This window comes from Macrobrachium rosenbergii, chromosome 4, assembly GCF_040412425.1.
Source record: "Macrobrachium rosenbergii isolate ZJJX-2024 chromosome 4, ASM4041242v1, whole genome shotgun sequence".
Taxonomy (NCBI): domain Eukaryota; kingdom Metazoa; phylum Arthropoda; class Malacostraca; order Decapoda; family Palaemonidae; genus Macrobrachium; species Macrobrachium rosenbergii.
The window spans coordinates 48,968,336-48,992,041 of record NC_089744.1 but is presented as its reverse complement, the minus strand read 5'-3'; the positions used below and the strand labels follow the sequence as shown (position 1 = coordinate 48,992,041).

The following is a 23,706-nucleotide window of genomic DNA, read 5'->3' as shown; positions in this document are numbered from 1 at the left end:
TTTGGGACTTGTATGTCTTAAATAAATGTCTTGAAACATTAGTATTGCTAAAAAAAATTTTTTTTTAATTGTTTTACATTTTTGTTCACCACATCTACCAGCATTTGAGCGGTATTGAGCGAAAAATTATTGCAAAATTTCTGTATGACTTTTTAGGTAGAAGTGTGAAATATACTTTTACTTTCTTACAAAAATACACATTGTCAATGATAAAAACTGGCTCTCTCCCTCAAAAAGTATATCAGCGTGAATATGTATCTAGTATACATATACTGTACGGTATTTTATATTTCTTGACATATTTTTGCTGCGTATTTTCGGAAATATGAAATGGTAAAAGTACATAACAGTTCCAAACAGTCAGGTTTTACCAATAAACCATCTGATTTGTGTGTGGTTCTGGTTCAAGCAATATCCTAGTGCTTTGTGACACATTTCCTTTTCGGATTTTCGTACCACATCGTGCATTCACGCAATTCCATTGCCATAAGCAAGAGAAGTACCATCTTATGAGGGACAAATTTGAATGATTGTGTCTCGTAAGTTTGTTACAAGAGAGGGAAGAAGCAAACGGGAATTGTCTCGCCTGGGATACCAACAACACCGGAACGCCCATATCTAGGTAAGGGATTTGTTTTCCTATATTAGTGATATTCTAACTCCAAGAAGACTCAACCAAATTTGATGAAACTTTTACAGAGTGTAGTATAACTACATACCTCGATTTTTTACGTTGGAAGTTAATTTTCTTTTGCATATTTTTTAAGTTTTAGAATCTTTATCAAATGCAAAATAAGATGAACTTAGAAGTCGAATTTCTAAATTTCCCACATTGAAAATATTCATTATTAGTTGAAGAATAAGTGGTAAAATTTTGAATCAAATCCCTTCAATCATAAGCACTTACTTTATAATGGGGCCTTATGGAGTCAGCACTACTTTATAATGGGGCCTTATGGAGTCAGCAGCATTCCCCTTAATGACTAAATCAGCAAACATCAGTTCCCACAGTTCTTTGTTGTTCCTTTTTCTGATGTCGAACCTAACAACAACAAACAAGAATGAACTCAGATCTGATCCCTGATGGAGGCCAACCTCCACAGGGAATGCCTCAGTCTCCCCATATTTTGTCTGCAGTTGTTCTTGTCCCCTCAAACATCTTCACAAACCTTACCAACTTCTCTGGTACTCCTCTCTTTCTCAAACCCCAATAAACTACCCATTGGTACCCTGTCATACGCCTTTTCAAGATCCACAAAACACGTAAAATTAACTGTTTCCTTCTAAATACCTCTCTTGGACTTGTCTAACTATAAAAATAGCATCCACTGTGCTCTCTCATAAACCCAAACTGCTGCTCATGTATATCTATCAACTCTCAACTTTCCTTCTGCTATTCTTTCTAGTATCTTGAATACATGCTCCAAAAGCTTTATTCCTCTGTACAGTAGTTCCTACTGCTTAACAGTTCTTTTTGTTTATACATTTTAATTGTCCAACTATCATTCCAGTCCCTTGGCATTTCCTCCACATCCCAGATCTTTTCTAATATTGTGTGCACCTGCTCTTCGCCTAGATTTCCCAATGCTTTAGACATTTCTGTTACTTTTGACTTTCCTGTAGCTTTTATTTACTTTTCCTTTCTTTATAGCATTCTCGACTTCACACACACTGATGTTTGCCATTGGTCGTACTGGAGGAACATTTTCCAGTTCTTCACACTAATTCTCAGTGTTTAATAGTTGTGAAAAATATTCTTTCTATCTTGTCTTGACCTCTTCTTCCTCGGTTAAAATATTTCCATTTTCATCTTTAATAATTCCTACCTCCTACATCCTGCCAGTCTTTTCTTCTCACTTCTGGAATTCTGTATATTATCTTTTCTCCCTCTGGTGTTCCCATCTTCTCATACCACTTATGGCTTCTTCCATTGCAGTCACTACCGTTCTTTGTTTCCCTCTTTGTCAGTGTGTACTCCTCTCTTGTTTGGTTATCATCATAATCCCACCCTCTTCTGGCTATACTCGTTTCCTTCACAGCTGTTTGAACCTCTTGATTCCACCAGTATGTTTTTCTTTCCTGTTGCTGCTTACCACTTGTCCTTCCACACACCTCTGCTGCTGCTGGAACCACAATCCCTTTCATTTCATCCCATATCTCTTCAAGCAGTTCTGACATTCCATTTACATATCTCTCTTCTGACCCTTTCCACTTTTGAACTCTTGCCTTCTTCCCCACCAGCTTCCAAGTTTTGATCCTCCTATTCCTGGCTGGTACTTTTCTTTTCCTTATTGCTTTCAACCTAAAATTTGCCACTACCATTTATGTGGAGCTACAACAGATTCGTTTGGAATAACCTTGAAAATCCATAATGATTTTCTCGTCTTCATTCCTAACCAAAACATAATCAATTTGTCTCATTTTGTCCACTTTTGTATGTTACCAGGTGACTTCACCTATTCGCAAACTGTGTATTCAAGATATCAGATTCATTGCTTTTGCTAATTCCAACAATCTATCACCTTCCTAGTTTCTTCCTAAACCTCTTCCTCCATGTATATTTCAAAGCCTCAGAACTCTCACCTACATGGCATTCATGTCCCCAGATAACACTATAATAGTTCAGTTCTTGGAACTCTTTCTATATATTCTAATTTCCCTCTGAATTCCTCCTCCTCTTCACTGCACCCTTGTTGAGGGGTTATACCCAGGTGATATGCCGTACTCACTCTTACCTTTCATAAACTTGAAGTCCATGAGCCTGTCACTGATATGCTGGACTTCTGTGACATTCTCCTGCCGATCTGGATGGAGAATAATTCCTACCCTATTTCTCCTTGTATCTTCCTTATGTAGTGAACCTTATATCCTTCTCCAAGCTTTCTTGCACTTTTCCCCTTCCATTTGGTCTCTTGTATACATAGAATCATAATTTTCCTTCTGTGCATGATGTCAACCAACTTTCTTCCCTTTCCTGTGATGCTATCAACATTCCAATTTCCAATTCTCATCTTTCCTTTCTTTTTCCAATCCTCTCCTCACCAGCTTCTTTAACTGCAGTCGTGACTTCTGCAGTACCCTTTGCATATCTCACTGCTGTCAGGGGACACTGCAGCACGTCGCTTATGAGTTATGCCCTAGCCCTGTTGCATTCCATTATTGACTTGAGATTTATTTAGTTTTTGCCACTTTTCATTCTTGGTTACACCTTTCAAACCTACCTACTCTCAATTTCCTTCCAGTGCTTGGCCTTTGGTCAAAACTCTATACAGTATTCCATTCCACTGTTGATCCTGGTTCCTGCCAGTCGCAGACAAGAGTATTTACTGCATTTCATTTGTTTTTGGTTTTTTGTCCTTTGTTTTGTCTTTTGCTCATGTCTTTACGTTCATCCCCAAGGGCCTGGTACTAAACACAGTACATCACTTACTTTGCACATTAATTAGTAGTCTAACCAGAGGGGCGCAGTGCCCTACAATCGCCAACAGAAATTGTCCACATAAACTGGTAGTTGCTGAATTATAGGGCTGCAGTAGTAGTTTGTGATTTTATTATTGTGTGGACTGTAGCCTGTTGGTATGAGGAGATGAACACAGGCTTTCCTAAGGGAATAACACGTAGGCCTGTAGGTTATCTGATTAGCAAGAGACTTCATTTCACAAATTCTTATCCCTTATGCTCATGAGGTAGTGATTTTTTGCTGGAGCCAGAAGACAGAGTAAAATAGCAAATATTGAAGGAAATTTTTTTTTTTTTATTGATAGTGAAACGATATACTTATATATCAAAATGAAGCTAAAGACCTGAAGTGTCTGGTAGAAGTATTGAAACAAAAGAATTCTCCAAAAATAAGACCATGTCTATTAACCTAGAAGTATAATGATAAAAAAAAAAAAAAAAAAATGGGGTTACATTCACTGCACCACAGAATGATCTGAAATAATTTTATCTGACAGAAATGGTCTTATTCAAGTGTGTACTTCATGTCCCCTCTTGGACATATTATAAAGAAAATATACCTACTAAGAAATAAAGTTATACACTGGAAAACAAAAAAAGGCGCTACTATAGTATACATACCGAGCTATTCACGACCTTCCAAAAATTAGGGTGCTGTCTACCAAACAGCCCAATTAAGGCCTATGGCAGTTACTTCCTCAAACTATATACAAAACTGTTTGATCCCCCAGGGCTAGTACTAAACACGGCAAAACTGTCACCTACACTGTTTTGCTGTGTTGAGCACTAGCCCCTGAGGGGTCAGATGTAGGAAATGGATGCTAGATATCATACTATAGTAGCACCCCAAAAAAAATTGATTACATCATCATACATTATGAAACAATGGAAAAATAAACTTAAAAAGATTGTACTTTTCCCCTGACTAACGTACATAAACGTAGCATAGACTGGAACAGAAAAAAATTTTCCTTTGGAAGAAAGGAAACATCTGTGCAGTAAATCCACTCAATGCTATTCTTCATATATTGATTAACATATAGAACGGTATTAACTATGCGTTCAAACCACTTTATTAATGATGCATTAAAAACACACATTTGTCACATGTCGGCAGATTTATGTGAACTAGAGGCTGCTTCCTTCTCATCAAGAAGAAAATGGAAACTTGATTGGCTGGCAGGTTGCCATGGAAACTTGTTAGCCAATGACAGCCCTCTACTTCTATTCCAAAAATACATTGTCAGATGTAAACGTTAGGTAGGTAAAAGACCAGAAATAGTTGGGGTGCCACAGTCACGGCAATTTTACTTCGGGCAAATTCTCGATTGTGGTGTTTAGGGGCATAAGGGGTTAGTGTCGCTTTACTGATGTTGTCAGGTTTGGTCTGTGGTAGATTCTCTCCCCTCACAGGCCATGCAAATTGTATAGTAATTTTTTAATCACTGTGTAACCATATCTTAGTGCTACATTAATAAATTTGACATTTTAAAGTTAGTGTTGTAATGTAATGGATGTTAAGAAAAAACCTTATTTAAAAGTAATGCATCCATATCACAAGTTGAAGCTAGCCATAATAGACATTTTTAATATTTTAATTCACCAAAAGATAGCTTGATACATACCGAATCTTTTTTTATAGCACCAAAGTACAATAAATTGCCTTTTGATATATTCATTTATTTATTAGGTATGATACGACAAAGTACAATGAAACAAATGCAAAATATGCTCACACTTTGTAGGTTTTCACTAAGCGACACCTGTTTGTTACTGTTTTCTCTATCAAAAATGAGTGTTTAAGATAAATTTTTCTTTACATATAAAGGTAGTATAATTGCATTTCATGTGATACTAATTCATTATACAGTCTTTGTACAGCACAACACCTCCCCAAAAAAAGTGTCTGCGCCTTTGGCTACATCCTCGCCCTCCCAGGAGTCTATTCTGTTGGAAGGGAAGCTAGAAAAGGTAGTCCGCAAAGTCCTTGGTATTCCCGAGGATAGAGTAGTCGTTCCTCCTCAACTCCTGGACGGTCTGGGCACGGAACCGATTCTTTCTGGTGAAGAGGAAGGCCCAGATGAATTGGGGCCTTGTTCACATTACGCTTCTCTACTCAGCTTTCTGCTGCAGTCGTACCATAACATTTTCAGCCGACAGCCCCCTCTTCTCCGACTTCTACGCTAAGCGCCTGGGAAAACAAGGTCCTGCCACTTCACTTCCCAAGTTGGTACTCTCCACCGCTTCCAAGAAAGCATTAAAAGAGGTAGAGGCGTGGTTGGAAGCTAAGAGGTCCTCGGGTAAGTCGTCATTTGCATGCCCTCCTTCAAAGCTGTCGAAAAGGAGGCAAAATTATTACAGCACAGGAGCTTCTCCTTCACTGGGATCTGCAATTTCAGCACAGGGGACTTTGGCTCCCTTGTGGACCCCTCAAGACGCATTTCATTCGAGGCAGCCAAGACCTTCTTTTTCTGCCCTAGATGTAGAACATTTTTCCAGGAACCTCTTCAAGCTCCTAGAGATTGTCAGCTATATCGATTGGTCAATGGGAGCTGTTTTCAAACAGGTGGAGCAGGCTAATCTCGCAGAAGACGTCTTGGAAAAAATCACGGGGTTCCTTTCCTGCACTGATATTGCTATCCATGATGCGGCAGGCGAAATTTCCTCCCTCTTCGCCATGGCCACTCTGAAGAAGAGGGAAACTTGGTGCTCGTTCTTGTCTAAGGCTGTGACTTCTTCGCAGAGAACGGCTTTGATGTTCGCACCCTTTGACAAGGAGGGCCTCTTCCCAGAAGCAGTAGTGAAAGACGCCCTGTCAGCCATGGATAAGAGGGCGTCGTCACACATCCTGTCTGTCTTCCACCAGACCGAGGCCTGCTCCCGCTCCTTTGACCAAGATGGTATCTCCTCTTAACAGGCATCCGTTTCGTAACTCCAGGTCCAAACCTTACCCAAGGTCCCGCTACAACTCCAGGGGTCACAAGTTCTCCTCAAAGCCACAAGGTCGTCATACCAGTAAGTAGGATCCCTGTCCTCCATGCACCGGTGGAGGCCAGACTCAGCCTCTTTTGGGAGGAATGGAGAGACAGAGGTGCAGATCAGTGGGTGGTGCAAGTGCTCCAGCTAGGCTACTGTCTGCCGTTCGCCCAACCTCCTCCTCTCTCCAATTCTCACATTTCCTTGACAGCATACTCAAGAGGCTCAGTCAAGTTTTCGGCCCTAGAGACAGAAGTCCGGTCTCTCTTAGGGAAAGCGGTCATCGAAGTAGTGCAGGACGTGTCAACCCCAGGTTTCTACAACCGCCTGTTTGTAGTCCCCAAGTCATCGGGGTTGGAGGCCAGTTCTCGACGTAAGTGCTCTCAATATGTACTTAGTGAAAACCAAGTTCTCCATGGAAACGAACCGCTCAGTTCTTCAGGCACTAACTCTGGGGGATTGGATGGTGACCCTCGACATGGAAGATGCCTACTTCCACATTCCAGTACATCAGGACTCCAGGAGGTATCTTCGCTTTGTTTTCAAGGACAGAGTTTACCAGTTCCGGGCCCTCTGCTTCGGCCTGTCGACAGCCCCGCAAGTGTTCACCAGGATTCTCGCCCCGATAGGTCATTGGCTCCACCTGGAGGGAGTTCGGATCTCCTTGTACCTAGACGACTGGCTACTCCGTTCATCATCAAGGGACCGCTGCATGGAGGACCTTCACAGAACCCTAAGGTTAGCTCGGGACTTAGGGATTCTGATAAACACGGAAAAGTCGAGCTTAGTTCCTTCACAGAGGATTCTTTATTTGGGGATGACTCTGGACAGTCTAGCTTTTCTGTCCCCCCAAAGGGTCTCCTGCCTACAGATGGTGGAGAAGTTTCTTCTCCTGGACAGTTGCTCCGCCCGTCAGTGGATGGCTCTCCTGGGAACTCTGTCGTCAGCGGAGCAATTTGTAAGGTTAGGCCGTCTGCACATGAGACCCTTACAGTTTTCCTCAGGGACTCTTGGGACAGAAGGACCCAAACGGACTCCACGGTCTTCAACATTCCCCACGACGTCAAGGGGCATCTTTTCTGGTGGAGGTCGCCGGAAAGGCTTTCGGAGGGTCTGGATCTCCTCCCAAGACAACCATCCCTGCAGATGTTCTCAGACGCGTCCAATGTTGGGTGGGGAGCACATCTAGCCAACCTCAGGACGTCAGGAGTTTGGTCGGACGAACAGAAGTAGTTCCACATCAATGTCAAGGAACTGTTGGCCATTCACCTCACTCTCCAGGAATTTTCGACCCACGTCTCAGGCCAAGCAGTAGCTGTTCACGCCGACAACTCGGCGGCTCTAGCCTACATCCGGAAACAGGAGGTACCCATTCCTTCGCCCTGTTCAAAGCTGCGAGGGACCTTCTTCTGTGGGCGGACAGCAACAGGGTGGCCCTGTTCCTCGGTTTGTGCAGGGAAAACTGAACGTCCTGGCGGACCAACTCAGCCGTCGGAACCAGACTCTCCCTCACGGAGTGGACCCTGCACCCGCAAGTGTGCCTAGATCTGTGGAATCTGTAGGGCACTCCCATAATAGATCTCTTCGCTACCTCCAAAACCATCGTCTCCCAGTGTTCTGCTCACCAGTTCCAGACCCACTGACTCACTTGGTGGACGCCATGCTCCTAGACTGGGCGAACCTGTTTGCCTATGCCTTCCCTCCTTTCGGGCTCATCAGGCAGGTGATAAACAAAGTGAAATTCCATCAGCAGGTCGAGCTGATCCTCGTTGCCCGTTCTGGCCAAGGAAGGAGTGGTTCCCGGACCTGCTAGATCTCTGATAGACTTCCCGAGGCTTCTCCCCTCAAAAGAAGTCGCTTCTCAGACAACCCCACCTAATGAAGTTCCACCAGGGATTGTCCACTCTCGCTCTGACAGGCTTCAGACTGTCAGGAAGCTCATCAGAGCGCGAGGTTTTTCAAGAAAGGCTGCAGAGGCTATTGCGAGGTGCAGAAGGAACTCCTCGAGCAAATTATACCAATCCAAGTGGACAGTCTTCAGGAACTGGTGTAGAAAAAATAGTATCTCCTCTTCTTCGACGTCTATAACTCAAATTGCCGATTTTTCATTTACTTGAGGGATTCAAGAAAATTGATGCCATCAACCATCAAGGGCTACAGAGCTATGCTGTCCTCCGTCTTCTACCATAGGGGTTAGACCTATCAAATAACCGAGACTTGTCAGACCTCCTCAAGTCCTTAGACACAGCTAAGGCCCCAAAACCTGCCCTTGCCTGGAATTTAGATGTAGTTTTGAGGTGGTTAATGTCTCCAAGGTACGAACCTTTACTTTCTTTAGAGAGAGAGAGAGAGAGAGAGAGAGAAACTTTCTCTTAGAAAACATGACCTGATCACTAAGAAATCACTTTTAAATGAAAGTTACTTTAACAGAACCAGTCGCAAAGAGGGTTAGAGGTGAAATTCACAGATGGTTCCATTGACAAGGAAGTGGGTTTTCCATTATATCTTCATTTTGACTAATGCTGTTTGCTCTTTGCACCTCTCTCTCGAATTTTCTGGACTTTCTCTTTCCAGATATACTTTCCACAGTTCTTCGTGGGAAAAGGCACTCCTGAATACTTTTATTTATAAAAGGCACCTCACTGTGCTCTCCTTCCAACCAGTCCAAACAACTCCCCCGTGGCCTAGTAGTCCTTTACCCATTCAGAACCTCATCCAAAAACAGTGGCTGGGACCCTCAAGAATCTGGAACACTGTAGGCTTCTTTGGTAGTAGCAACGGCAAAGAGGGTTAGTGAAATACAAGCAATCAAAACTTTGGCCAGAACGGACAGTCTCCTTCAACCCGCCAGCATCCCTCAAGAATTGGAGGCGCCCGTTCTATCAAAACTCTAAACCTCAGTGGTGTTCAGTGAAAGATCCAACCAGACCTTTATCCAAGAATGCCCTGGCTTTCTTCGTCAAGGAACTCATCTTAGAGGCGCACAGGCACATCAACGAAGAGGACGCATGCCTAGTCAAGTCTCACATTCACGAAGTGCGCTCAATAGCAACTTCAGTGGCCTTTCGTCATAATAAGTCACTTTCGCAGATCACACAGAGCACCTTCTGGAGGTCGAAGTCGGTGTTTGCGTCTAACTACCTTAGGGAGGTTGAAGTTGCGTATCAGGACCTGTTTGCGTTAGCAGGCTTGGTTTTAGGGGGAACACACTAGGGGGGTAGGTTCCTTATCTTTCCTTCCCCCTGTGGTTTTATGGTTGCTGAGTTAATGGGAAGCCGGGGGTGCTCAGTTCACCTGGAGTACCCTCCATTCTAGTTGAGCTGCCGAGGGTATTGGGAAGGGGGATGTATTTAACTATTTTTAGGTTAGGCGGTGAGACCCGTTTTTCAGTCTGGTTGCTTTCCAATTGCTCAGGGCAAGAGCAAAAGGAAGTCACCCCTTGTCTCAGTCAGCAGTGTACTTCCCTGACTGCTTGGGTTGTTATGGAGCAGAGTGGCTAGCAGTGCTTACGCCCAAGGCCTCTGCAGGTAATGGAGCTTCAACCAGCAGCAGTACCTCCCTGCAAAAGCCCATCTACCAGGTAAGGTGACTCCTGCCCTTTTGTTGGTATGGATCCTTAAGATACCCATGGTTAGAGTTTGTTCCTTTTCTTTTTTTTTTTGTGTGTGTGTAACCTTTCAATAACTGGTACCTCATCCCCTGCCCTTCCACCTTAAATGTGGAATCAGCTCTTACAGTGTTTTGGTAAGTCATTATAATGAAAATGACATTTTTATGATAAAATGTTTCATTATACTTACCAAAACACTGTAACGTAAAGGCCTCCTCCTCCCCGCAGGGGGAGACGTTATCTCAGGTTTTCACTAATTGTGTATACCGAGAATGAAACTGACCTGGGTTTATGGGTATGTCTCCTGCCACGCTACCCCCACCGGCATCCGGTGGGGTTGGGTCTCCCGCCAATTGTATCAGCGTTCCAAACAAAGTTTGAAAATTTATATCTCGGACGTGTCGATTTTAAAGAGATAAAAGCTTTTACAGTGTTTTGGTAAGTATAATGAAACATCATTTTATCATAAAAATGTCATTTTTGTTAGTAGTAGTAGGTCTATACAGCAACTTGTTTAATCTCAAACTCAACACCATAATAATAGGAAATAATAGCACTGTAGCACAGAATACTTCAAACAGAACATAGCAAGTTTAAAATCTGCACAACACAGATACTGTATTAGAAATAAAAACAATCTTCAAAACCTGAAAATATTAATTTCGGTGAAGTACTAGATGAAAAGGTTTGATTATGGTAGTTTTGCTATAGTAAGATTTGGTGGTTAACCACTTAATATACCGTAATTTTAGTAATGTCAGCCAGTAATGTTCCTGCAAGCCACGAGTATTATGAGGAGAGTGAAGATATTGATGATATATACAGCATTCATGTTACTGCCAATCTGTTGACCCGTGTACCATTGTCTGTCGATATGGCGAAGAATCTCTCAATGTATTTTCTTTGAAATTTGTGTTTGCTATTTTAACCAAGTATAATTCATACAGTTCACTGAATTTCATTCAGTGGTCATGCACAGGAGTTTGAGTATTGTGTAGTAAAGCCAAGCTTCCTCTTGGGTTAGGATAGGCCTGTGAACTAAATCTTTGGGGTCGACAATAGACAGTAAACTTTCGAGGCTTATTCGATGGAAAAGTGTATTCAGTGCTGGTAAATACAGTAATGTAGATTCATATCAGTGAGGCACATATCTAGTGTCATGGGCTCTTCACAAGAATTTCTGTAAATGAAGGGAAAATTAGAGCAAGAAAAGTTGAACTTTCAGAAGTTAGGCTGGTTGTGGTATGGATGATTCTTGCTTTAATGGCAGTTTGATGTATTATTGATATTTCCTAGTTCAGAAGTTAGGCTGATTGTGGTATGAAGGATTCTTGCTTTAATGGCATTGTGATGTAATATGGATATTTCCCAGTTCAGAAGTTAGCCTGATTGTGGTATGAATGAATCTTGCTTTAATGGCATTGTGGTGTGTTATGGATATTTCCTATTAATGGTATTGTAGTAAGATGTACTGTATTAAGATTGACAGTATTAGCTTGCTAAATTTCTGTAATTGGAATACAGGATATATAGAAGTTTTAGTTATATACATAATATATTTGCATTGCAATTTATTAGTATTTTAACTTTTTCAGGAACATGGATCAGGTTATGACACTTGTTGAGCCAGCAAGGCAGTTTTCTAAGGATTCCATCAGGCTTGTCAAGAGGTGCACAAAACCTGACCGTAAAGAGTTCCAGAAGATTTCCATGGCAACAGCAATTGGCTTTGCTATTATGGGGTTCATTGGATTCTTTGTCAAATTAATCCACATACCTATCAACAACATCATTGTGTAAGTAACTGTGCTATTATAGTCCTCCCCTTGCAAAATGTTGGTATTCCAACTCATGTTTTGTTTATTCAGGTAGGAGTTAGAGATGATTCAGGCTTTTCTGGTCAGAATTTGAATTATCAGCATATACCTTAGAGTTAAAGTGTGGTCAGTGTGCTTAAGTCATCAGTTCTTGCTTTTAACATGGTAGGGTGTACAGTATAATTATCCAGGTAATGTAAATTTTGACTAGGCATGTTTTAGACTTAACTCTTGTGAATTTGAAAATGCCAGCATCCAGAGCTGGGATGGGCAGCCTTTGGCAAGCATGGCTAAAGTTCCACGCCATGATGTCTTTGTGGGGTTTAAACCCAAGGCACATCCAAAAAAACTGTCATTAGATAAAGTCCATTTTTTTTCTCACTCCATGTGACAACATGTCTCTGCGATGTTAACTATATATCTATATATATATATATATATATATATATATATATATTTTTTTTTTTTTTTTTTTTTTTTTTTGAGAAAGCTGATGACTAATTTATCTCTTTATAAATGTTTAGTGTTACTTAAGCTAATACTAATACTTATCTTGAAATGTTAAGTGTACCTTAAGCTAATACTGATATGTATCTTGTAAGAGCAGTTGGCCAGCATAATGTTTTTAGTAGTTTTAGCAAGGGACCATTATCATTCCAATAAACTGCATTAGTCATTTTAGTGGGCTCCAAAGACTAGCCAGAATGTTTGTAATACCTTGGCAAAATGTCAAGAGTTCAATTGACCAGTTGAATAATCTGCTGAAAAATTTTATTGCAGTTTCAAAGACATGACAATAAATTTATTTTAATTCCATTTCAGGGGCTCTTAAGTTATGCTGCAGTGCGGAAACTACTTCAGAAATAAGGTTTCACCTAAATATTTTATTCCCTTAGTTGTAAGGCAAATTAGACTTTTTCATTAAAAGTTTTTATTTTAACTTGCTTTTAATTTATACCTTTAGATCATAATTTGACACATTTTTTTTACCTTAGCCAAAGGGGTTTGTTATATTAATATTTGCATCATAAGTGGATAAAAAAAAATTCTTGCTCATGAAAATTGGCAGTTTACAGAGGTATGCAAACTAAATGCTCCAAATTGTTAACCAAGCTGTTAGCTATGCACCGAATTAAATAGTGCAATTACAGGACTATTGTTGAAAAGGTTGCGTTTACCAAGTTATAGGGGTCCTGGGGTGATTATTAATATCCGTAAGTTTCTACTCAACCACAGAATGCAGTAACATTTCCCCTTCAGTGTTTTGGCCTATTTTAACATGTAAATTGTTTGTCTTTTGTAGCATTTTCCTTGCAGAGCTGAGTTACATTTTAGCCACATGTTTAGAATTGTGTAAGGTGATAACTGATTTTTGGCCATCAAGGTTTGACAACTGCAAAGGAAAAGAATTGCATGCAAATTCTTGTGCCTAATTATTGCAATTGTAGGTGTTAAGATTTAAATCTCTTAAAATAGTACTGTACAATGATACTATACAGGTACACCTTGCTTAATGTGTAATTAGTTTAAAATTTTATGTGATTTGACTTTACTGCCTTCAAAAGTGACTTTACCTTTGTAACACCCCGTAACATCATTATTAGCATTGTCACATAACTTAATTGCAGTCTTGAAAAAACTTTCTTAATAATGTGAAGAATGCCCAAAACCATTTGCCAAGAAACTCTTGCTCACCCTGTATAACAACCAATAACAAATATGAAAAATTTTTAATTAAATTGTATTTTTCATAGCTAACAAACCTGTGGTCTTAGGATAAATCTGGTGCCAGCTGGAAACGGGTTTAAAAACAATAAAAAATCATATATGCAAGGAATCTGTGGCATCTGGCATATGGTAAGCAGATGAGGTGGAAGTGGGTCAGAGACCCAGCTAGAACCCTGTGACGCTTTCAGGCTTTCTTCCAACTCAGGGTAAGGGATGGCTAGAGGTCGGCAGTATATGTTAAAACTTCAGGTTTGTTAGCTATGAAAAATACAAATAAATTAAAAATTTGTTCATATGCAGAACAAACCTTCGGTCTTAACATTAGGATAGACTCATCCTTGGAGGGAGGTATGAGACTCCTAAACCAAATGGAAGTTTGGCACACCTGATCACTGTAAGAGCCTGATGCCGTCTCTTCCAGACGCGTGTTCGTCATCCATTGGAGGGGACAAGACAAAACGAGTTCTTTCTCTGAAGGAACGAAACTTCTACCATAAAATATTTCCATCTGTTTCTCCCTAACCATTTTTGTCTTGATATATGTACAATCACCACTACTTGCATTGCCATGTAAACATTCTAATCATGTACTCAGTGTTCCACCAAATCTTCTGTATCAAACTGTATGTATGTTTCTGTTTGTGAAGAGGCCAAACGTCTTGCCATTTCACATATGCTACTGCATTGTAGTAATTAATCTGTCTCGAATCTCATGCAATTGGCCATGTGTAGAATTTCCTGGCCTTTTCATTGACATATGTTTCAACACTGTATGTTTATTATGTCTCTCAATATCGCCATCTGGTTGTCTGCCGACAAACACAGATGCTCGAATCATTACCTCTGTTTTCCCCTGTCTGGGTGTAGATGCTACTTTACCGCTCGCACACGCCAATAACATCTTCGAAGATTCAGTATATTCGTGCAGTAATGAACAACCAATAAACCAGTCAACACCCAGCCAGTATGTCACTCAATCCCGTCCTTACAACTCTTCCTAGAAATTAGGGTTCTAAGGAAGTGGACTTAAGCCTGAGTTGTTAGATAAGTGTGTATCTAACACCCAGTCCACTGGGTTACAACACAGTGTAGCATGTTAGATTCATTACATATATGGAAGTCAAAGAGAACTATATCTGTTCAAGCAACAAACCATGCTGGCCACACAGGTTTGTCACCACTTCTCATTTCCCTTGCTGGAGAGAGAAGTAAAGGCTACTGAGAAGCATATTTGTACGTTGCAAGGAGCATATAAATGCTGTAACAGTATGGCTGCAACACTCGCCTGTATCAAGCCAGTTCCAGTGCAGGATGTTTTATTCTCCAAAACCACCCATAGGTAGAGAAGAAGGAAAAAGGTTAGGAAAAAAAAAGACCAGTCATCTCACTCATTCTCTCTTCCACACTATCATCTTAGGCAAGATACAAATGGTCCTGCCAGGGACTGGATGAGCTACACAACTTGTTGAGCAGCCACCACCAGACCCAAGGAAAAAGTGTCCAAGGACCTGTGGGCAATGTCCTTCAGGTAGAAGGAAGTGAAAGTGGTCTGACGAAGCAAAGAACCAGTGTTCAAAATCCTATGAACAGACACCTTAAATGCCAGAGAAGAACTTATTCCTCTGATGTCATGTGCCTTAGCATGCACAGTAATGGAGACAGAACTTGATGATGAGGCATAGACTTGCTTAACCCTTAATCGCCGACTGGACGTATCGCAAGTCGATTAAAATTCTGTCAGGTGACTAATGGACATACCGTACGTCGACTACAAAAAATTTCAACTAAGGTCAAATTTGACTACCGAAATGGTCGAAAACGCAATTGTAAGCTAAAACACTTACATTCTAGTAATATTCAATCATTTACCTTCATTTTGCAACAAATTGGAAGTCTCTAGCACAATATTTCGATTTATGGTGAATTTTTGAAAAAAACTTTTTCCTTACGCACGGGCGGTAACTCGGCCGAACATCTCTGAAATTCTTTCGTCACTTTGTCGTAATGTTTGCACCGTTTTATATTAGTCGTTACATAAAGTAATATTCAATCATGTACCTTCATTTTGCAACAAATTGGAAGTCTCTAGCACAATATTTTGATTTATGGTGTTTTGAAAAAAACTTTTTTCTTACGCACGGGCGGTAACTCGGCCGAAAATTTCATAAATTCTTTCGTCATTTTGTCGTAATTTTTGCACTGTTCTATATTAGCCGTTACATAAAGTTTTATATATGAAAATGTGCGCAATTTCATGTACAATACAGCAAAATACAACCCATGGTTGTAGCTTTTATCAGTTTGGAAATATTTTCATATAAACCACGATAACTGCCAAAATTTCAACCTTCGGTCAAATTTGACTCGACCGAAATGGTAAAAAAACGCAATTTTAAGCTAAAAATCTTACGATCTAGTAATATTCAATCATTTACCTTCATTTTGCAACCAATTGGAAGTCTCTAGCACAATATTTCGATTTATGGTGAATTTTTGAAAAAACTTTTTCCTTACGTCCGCGCCAGAAATTCTTTCGTCACGTTGTCGTAATGTTTGCACTGTCTTATATTAGTCGTTACATAAAGTTTTATATATGGAAATGTGTGCAATTTCATGTAGAATACAACAGAAAATAACTCATGGTTGTAGCTTTTATCAGTTTTGAAATATTTTCATATAAATCATGATAACTGCCAAAATTTCAACCTTCGTTCAACTTTAACTCGACCGAAATGGTAAAAAAACGAAATTATAAGCTAAAACTCTTACATTCTAGTAATATTCAATCATGTACCTTCATTTTGCAACAAACTGGAAGTCTCTAGCACAATATTTCGATTTATGGTGAATTTTTGAAAAAAACATGTTCCTTACGTCCGCACGGTAACTCGGCCGAACATCTCTGAAATTCTTTCGTCACGTTGTCGTAATGTTTGCACCGTTTTATATTAGTCGTTACATAAAGTTTTATATATGAAAATGTCCGCAATTTCATGTAGAATACAACAGAAAATAGCTCATGGTTGTAGCTTTTATCAGTTTTGAAATATTTTCACATAAATCACGATAAGTGCCAAAATTTCAACCTTCGGTCAACTTTAACTCGACCGAAATGGTAAAAAAACGCAATTGTAAGCTAAAACTCTTACATTCTAGTAATATTCAATCGTTTTTCATTTTGCAATAAATTGGAAGTCTCTAGCACAATATTTCGATTTATGGTGAATTTTGTAAAAAAAGCTTTTTCCTTACGTCTGCGCGGTAACTCGGCTGAACATCTCAGAAATTCTTTAGTCTCGTTGTCGTAATATTTGCACCGCTTTAAATTAGTTGTTACATAAAGTTTTATATATGAAAATGTGTGCAATTTCATGTACCATACAACAAAAAATAACTCAGGGTTGTAGCTTTTATCAGTTTTGAAATATTTCCATATAAATCACGATAAATAGAAAAAATTCGACTTTCGGTCAACTTTAACTCGACTGAAATGGTCGAAAACTGCAATTGTAAGCTAAAACACTTACAGTCTAGTAATATTCAATCAATTAGCTTCATTTTTCAACAAACGGGAAGTCTCTAGCACAATATCTCGATTTATGGTGAATTTTTGAAAACATTTTTTTACGTCCGTGCGTTACGAATTCATGCATGATTTTGTGATATTTTCTGTGTTGCTTTGATCGTTTTAAAATTTGTTATATACCAAAATCATCGCAATTTAGTGTACAATACAACTAAAAAAAAATTAACTCCTTAGCTTTAACCGTTTTGCTTACAGCGCGATTTGTATACAATTATATACGTTTTTTTTTTTTCGCTGTCATATATTCCAATATTTATATATGATAATGATTACTTTTTTTCATTTCTGATGGTTGCATACTAAACTTCAGGCAATGACAAAAAAAATGAGCCAAAAATGAACTCAATCTTAAAAACTAAGCGTGCTGTGATTTTTTGAAAAAAACCTTTTTCCGCTTCGGCGCTAACTCACCGAACGCCGCCGGCATACGGGGGACGGTTTTGTAAATAGGGCTTCGGCGTTAAAGGGTTAATAGGCCAGCTCGGTCAAGAACAACAACAGTGGTCGCCTCAAGCAGCCATCAAGGGTCAGCGGAGGGTATGAATGGCCCAAGGGATAGCCAAAGCGGATCAGATCTCTCCACCGCCAACATCTTCGCTCTCAGAAACAAGGGACTGTGTAATTAATGGTAAATTATTTTCCTCTTCTAAATGATGAGTTTATTTAACCTGTAGAGGTACTGAAAAAATCTAATCATGTAACCAATAAATAATTGCTAAAATAGAATACGGATAATTAAATGGCTTGAAAAGCTATTCCTGCCAAACCACCCTCACAAATTTAAATTATGTATTAAACATGTTATGATATAAGAACCATGATTATTATTACATTAAGCACACAAAGAAAGAAAATTCATTAAGAATAATCAAAATTTACTCAAGCCTTTTTTTTTTTTTTTTTTAGAAAATGAAGTAAACGACAGATCTTGAGTAAAGCCATAAACAAGGGATTAACCTTGAGGGTGAGATTAAAAGAGATAAATACATATGGCAACGCTGTATTCTTTTCCTGCCCCCACCGTAACTGACTGGTAGGTTCACCCAACCTGGGATGTGTCTATCTGGTCCAAAAGAGGAGCAGAGAAAGGGATCACACACCTCTGGCATGCTTTAAATATCTGATGTGGAGTAGCCAGACTTCTGGACCATCATGTAATGGGTTTGTACATGATTACTTGATAAGGCTGGAAAAACCATGTAAAAAGTCACAACTAGACCTGACTATTGTAAACAGGTTTGTATTGGCTGCCCCTTCCTCCCTTAGCCAAGAGAAAGGGGGAGAACATGCATCCTTAAACTAAAACACATTAAGGACTCTCCTTATTGTGTAACTTGCCTGCACAGCTCATCTGTCCGGTGTGTACTCGGGAAAGAGAAAGAGGGGAACCAATCACTCACTGTCTCTCACTCACCGAAATGCCTTAGGCGAGATGCTGCCTGTCCCCTCATGGGAGCTGTGCTAGCTACACAACTTCCTGGGCAGCCACCACTGGGCCCAAGAAAAACACCGACTGAACTGACTGGTTCTTCTTGAATGCCATATCTAGCCTTTGTCCCCGACTTCATGAGGTTTTGCCCAGACTGTACACTTGCCCTCCTTCCTTGACAAATCACGTGTCTGCTTGATTATCTCTTGGAGCCAGAAAGAAATTGTGTTCTTGGACACCTCTTTCTTGGCCCTGCCAGTACTAACAAAAATTTGTTGACACTCAGGCTTGAGTTATCAAGTTCTCTTTAGGTAGTACTGCAACACACACTCTAACAAGACATAGTAGCATCTTATCTGGATCATTACCAACAAAGTCCTCTATGGAGGGGATTGAGGACTTCAACCAGACTTCAGGGACTGACAGGTTCTAAGTCTTCACTACAAAGTCCGGGACAAATTTCAGCAAAACCAATCCCCATCCCCTTGAGCGTTATACATTGAAGGAAAGGCCATGAAGCTCACCTACTCTTCACTGATGCTAAGGCAAGGAGGAAAACAGACTTAAGAGTCAGATCCCTCTGACGACTCTGAGAGACTCGTACAAGCGACAAATAAGGCTCCTCAGAATGAGAGTCACGTCCCACTCAGGGGGTCTGAGTTCCCTGGGGGTTACAAGACTGTTCAAAACTTTTCAAAAGCACGAGAATCCCGAGGAGATTACTCCTTTAAGCCTCACCACATGGCCTAAGGCAGAACTGTAGCCTTTAATGGCTGAGATGGAGAGGAGCTCTCTCAGCAAAGGAAGATGAAGTTCGTTACCTGCTGAAGAGTTGCTCTAATGGGAGAGAGATCCTGTCTATGACACCACCCACAGAAGACTGCCCATTTCTCATGGCAGACAGCCGCTGAGGATTTGCATAGGTATCCAGACGTCCCCTCGAAGTTTGGCGCAAAGATCATCTTGCTTGGAGATGCTAGATAGTCTCCAGGCATGAAGGGCCAGCAACTTCACAGCCTGGGGCAGCTCTCTTGGGACCTCTGAAAGCAGAGCCAGCAGGTTCAGACACCACTCAGCATAAGGCAACTACTACTGTGCATTTCCTCAGCATTGCACTTATTCTCCTGGAGGGCAAGATCCTTCTGCGAGTCAGAAACCTGACAGGATCGCAAATAAGGGGTGGCAGAGATTCGAAGAGGAGTAGATATCCTCCCCACAGGATGTCCACTACCACATAGCCCACTGGCCCAACAGGCAACCCCCAACTTTTGGCAGCTGGAGAGGAGCACCACCCATAGTGTCCTCCTCCCTTCTTCCTACCCTTGCCCTCTTTCCCAGGATGGGAGGGAGAGGGCTAAAAAGGAGCAGAGCTGCATGCCCTTCCCTAAAGAGGCAGAAATAGTTTGGGGCATTTCCTCTGCCCTGAAGTAGGACCAACCAAACCTGATGGATTGGCTGAAGTACCTCGTGAAGTCCAAGAGGTCTTATGGGCCACTGCTCGATGGACAATTGTGTTGTCGTTGTCAGCACACATACTGTCCACTGCAGTCTCTACCTCACTACAAGGTAAGATGGGTAGACCCCAGAACCAGTCTGTTTCTGAGCACAAGAACCAACTCTGGTCCAAGGCTCCTAGAAAATTGGGATAAAACTGCATCTCTCCTCTTCAGGACCAGGTTGGAACACAAGTTTGCTATCTGATGGGCTAGGTAGGTAATTGCCTACCTCCATACAGCAGCAGTCTAAGGGAAGAACCACCCTTGTTGGGGGCACAACCCGATTAGGAGGACATACAGGTTACAGCAAAGGACCATAGGTCCTGCCAAGAGACTGCTTAGAGAGCAGCCATGGCCATTGACTCCTAAGCCACTGCCTCCAAGTGAGAGGAAAAGAGTGACACTCAGATTGGAGGTGATCTAGCAAGATACCAAGCGCCAAAGCACGTCAGGTCTGAGTCTACTGGAGGGTTGATGTAGCTCTTGAATCCAGGACATATTTTCTCTGATGAGTTAGAGGTGGAGGAAGTAGCCGACTGGACCAGCTAGACTGAAAATTCACCTGGTCCAAGACGCAGCCAGCAAGCTTGGACTATGGCAAACCAATCGAGGACCGAGGATCTTTTTGAAGACCCCATTCAGGCTCGATGGCGGAGAAACAATATGTGGGAACAGCCACGGTCCCTTCCTCTAGGCTGTTATGGTGCCTGATCAGCCAAATGACCTGTGGAAACTGCTTCTATAACTCAGGGGTATCAGAGTCCTGGGGCAGAGGACCTTCGAGTCCTTCCAGTTCTCAGATATCCTGAGTTACTCCCTCTACTGGGGAGGGAAACTTCTCAGAACCCCTCATTCACCCACCCAGGGATATGACCTGTCCGGTCCTAGGACTGGGCCAGGTTCATATACCTTCATGGATGGACCAGGCAGGGAACACAAATGGTCCCTGTCACTGTCTGGGGGACCAGATCAGGAGCATGAACGATACCTGTCACAATCCAAGGACCTGTTTAACCCCCTCCTGACAGAGTAGCTTGCAGGTGGAAGAAACAGGTAAACAGTCCCTGGCACCCACACCCAATCAAGAGAAGACCTGGGCCTTCTCTGGGGAGCAAGGTCAGGGGCAGTTGCTGAACATGCCACAGCATTCTGAGAAGCTGAAGCCTCTACCAACAGGGAAGACGAAGTGGGGAGATTCCTGGTACCCCTGAACTGTTCATGTTTCAGAATGAGAGAAGTTGAGAAATGACAAATTTGATATCAATCTGTATTTTTCATAACTAATGTAAGGGAGTAAACCTGCTGTTGTTACGAAAGGGAAAATTCTCTACTGCCTGCTGAAGTCTGGTTAAAAAAAAGTACAGGGATTTTGGTGGCAGCAGGAGTTAGCCAAGATGACGAAAAGGAGGGCACAGCCGAACTGCCTTAACCCATCCCAGCTACAACGCATGTTTCCTTTAGCCCAGTTAACTAAATGAGGGATAGCTCGAGGTGGGCCATATATGTTAGGACTGCAGGTTTGTTAGTTACGAAAAATACAAATTGATTTATAATTTGTCATTTGTTCATATACAGAACAAACCTTTGGTTTTACTTATGCCCCTTCCTCATCTTCTCTCGGTCATGGACTTAAAAGTCTATGAGTCCTGGCCGGACCAGTTAGCCTTGCTTGTTGGTCTGGCACCAGTACACCTAGGTCTGGGAGACATTGGGGTAGTGGTGGTATCCTTGCTCGAAGCAATTATGCAGGGGTACAGGCTGCAACGCTAGCGAGAGCCCTGTAGATCCTTTCCACAGGGAAGGATTGACCACCAGAAGTCTTGTGAGACTTCCAACAGGAAGACGAAGCAATCTTTCTCTTCTGTTTATTAGCAGAACAGGCAAAAGGGGAAGGGGCGGAAGAATCTGATGAAAACAAAGATGAAGGAGACGACGACTTCTTTGTGCGTTTTATCTCCTTCAGGCTTGCTGAGGTCAAATCAATGGTGAAGGAACGAAGGACTGCCCCGAACTCCGCAGCACATATCACAGAAGATATATGAGGAATTACAGATACAGTGACCATTGAAGTTGTGGCCGTCACAGAGGTCTTAGTCACTGGAGTCAGAGGAGTCACTGAAGCAGACAGGTGACCCAATAAGGACACCAACCAAGTTTCTCGGCACCCTCTGGTCCTGACCCGTACCATCCACTCCTCCATACTGTACTTCTAACAGTTGCTCTACTTGGCTGCTAGGCACCCCCAACTCGTGGCAGCTGGTGGGGGGGGGGGGTTTGTTTAGAAGCCGCTGACGTCTCACCAGGAACCTCCCCTCTTCCTGGTCCTGTACCTACAACTGCCATGAGAAGACTGGGAGCCACTGAAGGGCTGGTTGTTGTCCGAAGCCTGGCTCTGTTCTGGCCTGACTCTGATGCCAGAATCTTTTGCTGGGGGAAGACTGACTACCAGAGGAAGAGGTCCTGTGCTATGGGGGGAGTCTTCTCGCTGCTCAATGAGGCAGGGGTGCCAGTTTTGGGGATGAGGCCTTTGAGAGCAGGGAATCCCACGAGTCTTCCCTCTAGAATCACTGGATAGCACAAACTTTTGTGGAAGCGTATTTTTTATAACCTCAATAGCAGACACTACTGCAGAATATTCTGCTGTGAAAACAAGAGGCTTTTTTTTGGTAATCCCTTCTTGGAAACATGACCTGCCTCACCCCATCTGGGTGAGAGATTTGGATACATATGTTCAAGAGGGGTGAGGCTAGGCATGTTTCCAAGAAGGGAATGCACAACTTGACACTGAAGAAAACATAGCCTAAGAGGCACTTATTCTGAAAGTTCCCTACCAGTTTTTTTTTTTTTTTTTTTTTTGCCAGAACCTTAAAACCTGCAGAAACCTTGGTGAAAGAACTTTTTCACCTGGGGAGCAATCTAAGATCAATCAGAATGGGATAGGAGGAACCCCCAACTAAAAGATTTATTGAAAATTAACTTTTTTTTTCTTAAAATACCAAACAAAATCAGGATATCAAATCAGCAGTAAAGAAATTTTCTTTTCATGTATGAAGTGTCATTGCATATAGCCAAATAGCTTTTTGGTTAGCCTTTCATGAGTAACAGTGACCAATTGGCAGAGTATTGAGTGCTTTGGAAATTTAAGTCACAGATATGGGTATATCTAAACCAATATTGAGACACTGTAGTAATACACAGTCAGGCAAAGGAATGATAAAGAACACATGATTACTCGACTTCCTAATACAGTATATTAGAATAATTGCCTAATGCTGACAGATGACCTTGGAAGGTGTGGAAAACTAGCCATTAAAATTGGCTGGACAAAACCAAGGTAGTAAAACATGACAAGAAAACATTTCACACACTGAGCTTCAGTCATGGCAGGTAGTTCTCAACTTGGTAACCAAACTAAATGTGTAAGGGAAGAATGCACTGTTGTGAAAAATTCCACAAAAGCTATGATTAAAGGGTAACATTGCTATGAATGAAGGGTAAAATTCATGTGTAGCCCTTAAACCAAGCAAATAATGTGGAATGACCGATTAGAGCAAGTTTTCTCAGAAATTATCATCACCCAAAGAAAGGAAAAAAGCAAGAAAAGA

General features: G+C 41.4%; 1 protein-coding gene across 1 annotated transcript; it reads right to left on the bottom strand.

Annotated features, from left to right (window-relative positions):
- Nucleotides 1-1,812: 1,812 nt before the first annotated feature.
- Nucleotides 1,813-2,178, bottom strand: LOC136837558 (uncharacterized). The gene has a single exon (XM_067102415.1). It carries the CDS (start codon nt 2,176-2,178, stop codon nt 1,813-1,815), a length of 366 nt encoding a protein of 121 aa, XP_066958516.1.
- Between the last annotated feature and the right edge of the window lie 21,528 nt (nt 2,179-23,706).